The 8,679-nt window shown below is 58.2% G+C and overlaps 1 protein-coding gene across 1 annotated transcript in view; it reads right to left on the reverse strand.

Annotated features, from left to right (window-relative positions):
* MROH2B (maestro heat-like repeat family member 2B) overlaps positions 1-8,679 on the reverse strand; it is a gene marked incomplete at both ends in the record, with an annotated part of 13,588 nt that overhangs the window by 2,775 nt on the left and 2,134 nt on the right. Inside the window, 11 exons of the mRNA XM_010076902.1 lie at positions 1-74; positions 504-616; positions 1,267-1,402; positions 1,538-1,642; positions 2,116-2,211; positions 3,576-3,711; positions 4,241-4,320; positions 4,785-4,907; positions 6,181-6,207; positions 6,375-6,521; positions 7,398-7,520. Coding sequence (XP_010075204.1) covers positions 1-74; positions 504-616; positions 1,267-1,402; positions 1,538-1,642; positions 2,116-2,211; positions 3,576-3,711; positions 4,241-4,320; positions 4,785-4,907; positions 6,181-6,207; positions 6,375-6,521; positions 7,398-7,520 — 1,160 coding nt within the window. The remainder of the gene's footprint in view (positions 75-503; positions 617-1,266; positions 1,403-1,537; positions 1,643-2,115; positions 2,212-3,575; positions 3,712-4,240; positions 4,321-4,784; positions 4,908-6,180; positions 6,208-6,374; positions 6,522-7,397; positions 7,521-8,679) is intronic.

Here is an 8,679-nt window from a genome sequence, read left to right on the forward strand (position 1 = left end):
GGGTCCGCCAGCCCCTCGAACATGGCAAGCAGAAGGCTCATCAGCTGGTCTGGGGGGACGCGCCGCCCGATCACCTGGGGAGGGGGCGAGAGGAGTTCAGCAACAGGTTTTTGTCACTCTCTGAAGAGAGCCATCCCTTCGATGACACCAGCAGAGCAATTTTTGGGTGGAAGAAACCACCACCACCACCACCACATGAGCTTTTCAATGACCTGGACAGAAACTCTTTGCATTATCTGGAGCAAAGAAAGTTTTACATCCCAACACTGGGACCATTGAGGGCTGAAGAGCTCAGGCTTCCCGTTGGACCCCTGAACGGAGGCGCTGAGCCACGGCACGGCTGGACACGAGTCCCTGCCGCTTTCCTCTGCGGCCCCAGTGCCTGCACAGCCGTCCTCGCCAGGACCCTCACACCCAAAGAGGGGTCCAGCAGCTTCCCACCAGGGGGGGAGCTGCTCTGAGCATCCCCCAGCCAGGCCGGGAGGATCTGCCCTCCCCCTTACCATGGCGATGTTGTTGCAGGTATGGAAGAGAATGGTGAAGTCGGGCTCCTCCAGACCTTTCTTCAGAGCTTTCAGCCCCTCCACCATCTCGTCTCGGTGGTCCCGGGCGAAACCTGGGTTCAGAGGGAGCATTCAGGGAACTGAATGTGGGTACAGGGGAGATGAGGGGGGCACCTGGGCTAGTGGGAGGTGTCCCTGCCCATGGCAGGGGGTGGAACTCAATGGGCTTTAAGGTCCCTTCCCACCCAAACCATTCTATGATTCCATGAACAACATTTCTCGTATTTTACACTCCAAAGAGACCTCCACATGCTGCAGACAGCCGGGTTTTTCACTTGTGAGCTGGCCCAGCTTTCAGGAAGGAGCCAAGAAACCCAAGCTGCTGCCAAGAGCCAGGAGCACTTGCCCTGCAAGGAGCCATGCTGCTCAGGAGAGCAGGACCCAAAGTCCTCTTCTAGCAGTATAGGAGCTGGGATTTTCTCAGTGCCTCCGCTCAGAGCATCCAAAGTGGAGGACTGACCTCTCCTGGAGAGAGGGAGAACGCCAGCCTGAAGGCCAGGCTCAGAAACCCTCGAGAGAGAGACTGAAACCCAAACACTTCCCTGATGTTCTCCGCCAGCCCTGCTCCACCAGTCTGAAGGTCAATCCTCTGCGACTGCGACCATGGAGGGATGGGATGCCCATGGCTGTGGAGCTCCTGCTGCCGGCACCAACCGCCCCAGCAGCAAAACCACCCTCTGCCACCAAAACCACCCTCACCCACCTTCATAGCACAGCTGGATGTAGAGCAGGGAGTAGACACAGTCGATGGCGTGCTGGCGAACGCTGGCCAGCGAGTCCGAGCAGCGCGGGGAGAAGAGTGCAATCAGGACACCCAGGTTGTAGAAGGGGATGACAGTCTGTAGGGATGACAAATGCGGGTGACACCACGTGAGGATGGCACTTTCCGACCACCGGGGGGAGGGACACACGGAGGAGCCCCAGCAATGCTGGCGGCAGCAGCAGAAAGATTTTTGAGCTCTGCGTTGACTTACGCTGACGTTCAGCTTGCTCAGGTAGAAGTCCAGCAAGGCAGCGCTGACCTCGACAGCTCGCTGCCGCTCGTGTTCCTTGTTCGACTTGATCCAGGGACCTAAATGCTGCAGGGGAAAAATGTCAGATGGGAGAGCAGGAACCAAGGCGTCCTTCAGCCCAGCGACCCATGGTGCAAGCGTGGGCTGGGGGAACCATGTCCTGACCCCACCACCTTATCCTAGGTGGTAATGTCTGTGTCTGTGCCTCCTGGTGAGGCTGTGCATGTGTGTGTCCTGCTCCCAAAGCCCTCCTCATCAGCCTTCAAGAGGCAATTGTGTGCTTCTTCCCCTCCCCTGGAGACCTTGCCCCAACCCAGCAGCACGAGCATCACAGCGGAGCAGCCACGCTGTGTGCCCAACCTCTGCAGGATGGGGACTGGGGTCACACCGGACCTCATGTCACCTGGAGAAGCGAGGACCAGCCTCACTAATTCCCAGTCTGGGTCCAAAGCTGATCCAAAGCCACTCTGGTCAGCCCGTGGGCACCTCGGTGTCCCCGCATCTCCCTGAAGAACCCACTGACACCAGGCTGCACCTACCGCAAACATGTCCTGCAGCCCATGGGGGGTCAGGTTCCTCTGCAGGAGGCTCTTCAGCAGGTCTGTAAGGGCACTGAGGGTGTCACCGTACAGCATCTGAGGAGGAAAGATCAGTCACAGGCTCTGCAAGCACCGCACCTCATTCTGGAGAGCCAGAGGGAGGTCTCTCTGCAGCTATTCTGTCTGTGGGATGCTCCCAGGTGTTAGGTGCCAAGATCATCGAATTACAGGATGGTTTGGGTGGGAAGGGACCTTAAAAACCGTCGAGTCCCAACCCCCGCCAAGGGCAGGGACACCTCCCACTAGCCCAGGTTGCCCAAAGCCTCATCCAGCCTGTCCTTGAACACCTCCAGGGATGGGGCATCCACAGCTTCTCTGGGCAACCTGGGCCACTGCCTCACCCCCCTCATAATTAAATATTTCTTCCTAATATCTCATCTCAATCTCCTCTCTTTCAGCTTAAAACCATTCCCCCTCCTCCTGTCCTTCCATCCCTGAACAAGAGTTCCTCCCATTCAGGGATAAATCCCAGCAAAACCTGAATGAGCCCTTTGGAGATGCTTACGGTTTCCTTCCAGGACTTATTTTGGGATGAACTCCCCAAAGTCATAGAATCACAGGATGGTTTGGGTTGGAAGAACCTTAAAGCCCATCGAGTTCCACCCCCTGCCAGGGGCAGAGTCACCTCCCACCAGCCCATCACCCTGCACGTCCGTTTGCACGGCTCTTGCTCCCTACTCGCAAAATAAAAACTACAAAGCTTCCTAGGATGGAAGGGAAGGAGAAAAAAAGATTATTAACTTAAACTTCTCGACCAGATGCCTGCAAACACCAGCTGGGGACCAGCAGAGCCCCCAGCTCCGGCTCTGTGGCAAACCTCGGAGGAGCTGCAGCAGCGGCCGGCGCTCCGGCAGAGCATGGGGCCGTTCCGCAGCCACCCAGCAGCTGCAACAACTTCATTAGTGGCAGGTTATTTTCATTCATTAAGCACTCGACCACAACCGAGAAGCAGCTGCAGCCTTTCAAAAGCTAGTTATGGAAAGGCGCCTTTCTACCCCATGGGGTTTCCAGCATCATTTGATTTTTTTCCCCTCGGGGGAGTTCATGCTCTTATTAGCAGCATTCGGACTTGCTGATAAGCTCGTATTTTCTCGCCTGCTCTCAGTGCGCAGCAGGGCCAGGCTTTTCCACCAGATAAGCAAGCAGAGGAAGCTGCCTTCCCCCGAGGTGCCCAGCCGAACGGCAAACAGCTTTTTCACACAGCTCAGCGCCTGCCTGTGAGATTCTGGGGCCACAAAACCAGCCCATGGGACTGCGAAAAGACATCTGCATGAAACCAGCATCCCGCAGCAGCCAGCACCGCGGAACAAAGCCAGGGTGTGATGTTAGCTCTGTGACGGCTCTGTGCTCACACCAGGCAGGGATCTGAGCATCACAGGCAGCTCCCAGCCTGCCCTCACCTCCCTGTGCAAGGCGTCGCCTCCGTTCTCATCCCTCTCCTTGCCCGGTTCCAGCGGCGGAAGGGCGAGCACGCTGGCAAGGCAGGTATCCATCAGCTCCGTCCGGTCGGGGTCGCTCAGGTGGGGCTCCAGGACGCTGAGCCCAGGTTAAGGAGGCGACACAGATGCATCGAGTGCTGCGGGAGAGCCTTTCACCAGGGGAAGCAGGGAACAAGGGTTTTAACCTGCCTTCCTGCTGGCTTGGCTCCCTCCCTCCCAGCACTGGGTTTAACGGGAAGCAGGCAGAGTGTTCCCAGTATCTGTGTCAGGGCTGGGACACACTGAGTATTTTTAACCGGAGCTCAAAAGTCATCTTGGCGTCATCCAGACGCCCTTGGCTCTGCTTTGTACAAAGAACATTTACCGCAGAGTCCAGCAAGAACCAAGCCCCAGGGTGCTGGGGGAGGCTGGCAGTGGTGCAAAACTGAGCCCAAGGAGGCTAGCAGCAGTGACAACCAGCCTGTCCCATGTCACCATGGCTGGCACAGCTCAATTAACGTGCCCATGGATGGAGAGAGCCTCGGCTCTACTGTCAGACCTGTGGGGTGAACCATGGAGTGGGAGGCTCCGGGGGGTGCTGCCCTGCAAGCGATGTTCCCGCTGGGATGGGCACAGAGGAAGGATACACCAGGTAAGTGCAGGTGATCATCGCTCGCTGCCGAACCGTCGTCCGCATCGCCTCCGGTGGTTCTGCTTTGATGAACTCCTGGAAGGCAGAACACGGCGATGGTTATGGTGACATCCACTCCGGGGACGCACCAAGCTTTGGGGGGATGGCTGCCTTGAAGCCCAGCAGGCTGGGAGCCACATCACAGTGCCCTGACCCCCCAAAATGCTGCAAAATGACCTCCACACCTCGGGCAACATGGCCACAGGGATGCAGGAGCATCGCTTGACAGTGCGTGTGTAGCTGGGACGTGGCACATGGGGCAGGCAAAGCCCAGATCTGCGGGTCTGCAGGTCCGTGGGGGTCAGCCCTCAGTCCCAGAAGAGCCCGGCAGACACGTGCGGATGGGGCTTCGTGGGGCAAACCCCCACCCACCCTTCCCACGAGGCACCCAGAGCGCAGCCCCAGGGATGGAGGAGCTGCCCCCGTGCTTAACACGGGTTGGGACCCCCCGCGGTGTCCCCCAGATCAGCCCCACGTCACCCTCTGGGGCTCACTCTTACCACCATCTGTGATACCAGCTCGGCTTTGCGGGAGAAGACGAAGTCACTGCACTTGCCGCCGTTGTAGACGGCTTGGCTGATCATGCAGATGCTCCGGATGAGGCACAGCTTCAGGGTCAGGTCCTGAGAGCAGAACCCGGTGTAAGAAGTGAGGACCAGGGTCACCGCACTGTCCCTTGTCACCCCACCCAGCGCCAGTGTCCCTGCGAGAAAACCGGGGAGCGCAATGGCTCGGCCGGCGCCGTTAGCAGTGTGTGGGCTCAGCTCTCGGCTCTTTATCCTCGTTACAGGCTCTCCGCTGACTGGGGAGCAGAGGACACCTTGTCCCAGCCAGCCACCCCGGTGTCACAGACCAGCTGGACACCAGGAGCCACCTGTGGAGGGGACAAGGGGACAGTCCTCCAGCATCTCCCTCCTCTTGAGGGATGCTCAAAGCAACTCCAGAAATTGGCAGGAGCAATTCCTCCATCACAGATCAGGGTCTAGGACAGGGGTAGAGAGGAGGCACCCCCATTAAAAGCACTCCCCTAGCCCCCCTATGAGCCCAAGGACCCAGGGAGGGTGGGAGTGACAAAGTCCCCAGCTTGGGGACCAGAGATGCTCTGCAGAAGCCGTTAGTGCCAGCGGGAGCCCAGAAGGAAAACGCGTTAGTGGAGCCCGGAGAAAGGAGCCCTTGGCCCGACAGTTCCACTTGACAAAAGACATTTTTCTCATTCAGCTTTTAAAAAACAGAGAAATAGAAAAATACAGCCCCCTCCTTGCCCCTCCCAGGACAGTAATCTGGGGTTTAATATCTGCCCTTTGAACGATTCTTCCAGGGGGAAGCAGAAAAATGAGTTGTATGGATTGGAGCCAAGCAGTGGGCTGCAGCTCATGCTTTGGAGTCCCCAGACCTCCCCAGAAAAAGGGGGGGAGCCGGGTGAGCTGCATGACCCCTCTCCACGTACCGAACCAGAGCCCTGAGCCCCAGAGTGGCGCTGGGGAGGGAACCCCAGCCCTCGCCTCCTGGGGTGGGGACAGCTCGTCGTGCCATGAGGGCAAACCCAGAGGGGCTCGCTCCCTCCTGGGGACAGCTCTGGGCACGCAGAGCTCCCAGGAAAGGCACGGGGTGCCCACCCAAGCCCCAGGCTCGCCTACAGCTCCCGTCCTGCCAGAAAGGCATTTGTCTCTTTCCCCCTCTGCTGTGAGTTTTGTCAGTTTGGCAGCGGTTCCAGCACGGAGGATGGGGCTGGAAAGCTCGGGGCGAGGAGCAGCAGCTCCTGCGGACCCCGCGGGAAGAGCAGGCCTGCCGTGAGCACGGCACGGGGCTGCTCGAGGGAGGAAAACCCAGAGCAAGAGGCAGAGAGAGAGCAGGAAAGAGCAGAGAGCAGCTCAGATTGAACGCCTCACACTGTACCTTGGTTTCTACCTTTATTCCCAGAACCTGAACAAGTGAAAAAACAAAACACGTTAGCAATGCACAACTCAGCCGACCTCCTCCCAGCGACCGACCATCTCCCAGGGGCTGCCCGTGGGTCCCAGAGCATCCAGGACAGCCCGGCTGCACCAGCTCTCCTTCCCCAGGGAGGATGGGGTGTCCCAGCAGCTTACCTTGGTGTTAAAATACTGGAAAATATTCTTCAGGATGTCGGCTTCGATCCTGGCCAGCACCAGGTCCTTGGGCGCGTACGCAGCCACGTAGCCGTAGCACAGGATGAGGGTGCTCTTGATTTTCTCCACTTCATTGTCACTACGGTCCTGGAGATGAGAACATTAATGGGGGGAACTGGTGGGGAAGCCAAGACCCCCCCAAGCAGGTTTCGGACCTTTGCTTCCCATTCTTTCAGGGGTGGCAGCCACCTCCAGAGCCCTCATGGAGCATCAGGAGTCCGAGCCGGAGTTGCACTAACAGCACGCCCCCGTCCGAGGGCTTGCCATTGAGTGTTTCCCATGAGAGCCCGGCGGGGAAGCACGCCAGCCCCAGCCTGGCCCAGTCAACCAGGCCAAAATGAAACCCACATCGGCGGGAGGGCAGGGACAAGGGCTCCCCGGCTGCACCAGGGCTTCCAGCCCAGCTCCCGAGCTCTGGGCACCGTTCTGTCATGGGACAAGGTCCCATCTGTGCCCACACAGCGCTAATCCTGTCCCTCAAACACTCAGTTTTAAATTCTGTGAATTAAAACAGCTGCCTGGGGCAGGAAATTTGAGGAAAGGCTTTTGGTGCCAGAGCTTGGGGCATGAAACACCCCCAGCTCCTGGAGCACGGCTGCAGGAGCTGCTTGGGGACCGCTGTCATGTGCCAACGTGGGTGACGGCCAAACCATGCTGCACATCGTGTCGGGGTCCCCCCACCATCGCAGAAGCCAAATTACAGCTTCCTCAAGCCCACCCAGCCAGAAGCTTCACCAGGACATGAGTCTGCAGGAGCTGAGAGCGAGGAGCTGATGCCAAGCTGCTCTGATGCCACGAGCAGCTCTCCGGAGACGCCAAGGGTATCCCAGCCACGGCCAAACGTGCTGAGGCAGGAAATTAACTCTTTTCCCGAGGATTGCTCCAGCACACGCCGTGTCTGAAGGCAGCTGCGTGATGTTTTTGCCACCGGCGGTGTCACCACAGGGGCCCTTTGGCTCTTACCTTGAAGATGCTGAACAGTCCCACGGATTTCTTGAAGACATCAGACCTGACAAAATCCTCCAGCTTAGCCAGGGTTTCCTCCAGGTGATTTATTGCACATATCCCGAAGCAGGAAGCGAGTCCCTGGAGGAAGCAAGAGAAAAAACACATTAGCAGAAAGCGATTAATTCACCAGCCCCAGCTGACACTTAAACAGAGGCTGTTTATGGGTTTAACTCCCAGCACCTGAGCCGTGCCCAGCTGGGACCAGTCCTGGCAGCCAGTGCTCCCCTGGGCTGGGACTTGCCTCTGGGGACACAGTGCACAATGACACTGTCCTTGTGTAGGTGACACAGCTCCAGAGGAGCCACGGGGCAGGACGGACACAGCACATGCTCCGCGGCAGCCAGACGGCAGCTGCTCAGCGGGAGACGGGAGCTGGGACAAGCGCTGCGGCTGGAAGCAGGAGCAAAAAGCAGGCTTTGCAGGTCCTGCCTCGCTGCTCTGCCTCCAGGAGGTCTTGCAAGCCGGGCTGAAACTCCATCAACAGTTTATTCAAGAGTTGCATAAGCTGGAGCAAAGCCAGGGCCCATTAGCTCATGTTTGCTCTGCACTTAAACGGGGGCAGAGCTCAGCGGTGGGGCGATGGAGCCGCGCAGAGCAGCATGGATTAAAGGGAAGCTGGAGCACAAGTCTGGGCAGGATGAGCTCAGCCTGCTTCCACCAGGGAGAGCGTGCCTGATAAACTTGGTGGCCACCTACTGCAGGGCCACAGCACTGGTGGACAAGGGAAGGGCAACTGACATCAACTGCCAGGACTTGTGCAAAGCCTTTGACACTGTCCCGCATGACATCCTTGTCTTTGAGCTGAAGGGACATGGATTTGGCAGAAGGACCACTTGCTAGATAAGGAACTGGCTGGATGGTGGCACTCAGAGAGTCGTGGTCAATGGCTCAATGTCCGAATGGAGACCGGTGACAACTGGTGGTCTGCAGGGATGGATGCTGTTGAACATCTTTGTCAGTGACATGGACAGTGGGATCAAGGGCACCCTCAGCAAGTTTGCCAATGACACCAAGCTGTGTGGTGTGGTGACATGCTGGAGGGAAGGGATGTCATCCAGAGGGACCTGGACAGGCTGGAGAGGTGGGACCGTGCAAACCTCATGGAGTTCAACAAGTGCAAGCTCCTGCACATGGGTCGGGGCAACCCCCAGCACAGACACAGGCTGGGAGGAGAATGGATGGAGAGCAGCCCTGAGGAGGAGGACTTGGGGGTGTTGGGGGATGAGAAGCTCAACGT

The sequence above is a fragment of the Pterocles gutturalis genome, unplaced genomic scaffold (assembly GCF_000699245.1).
Source record: "Pterocles gutturalis isolate BGI_N339 unplaced genomic scaffold, ASM69924v1 scaffold8393, whole genome shotgun sequence".
Lineage (NCBI taxonomy): Eukaryota > Metazoa > Chordata > Aves > Pterocliformes > Pteroclidae > Pterocles > Pterocles gutturalis.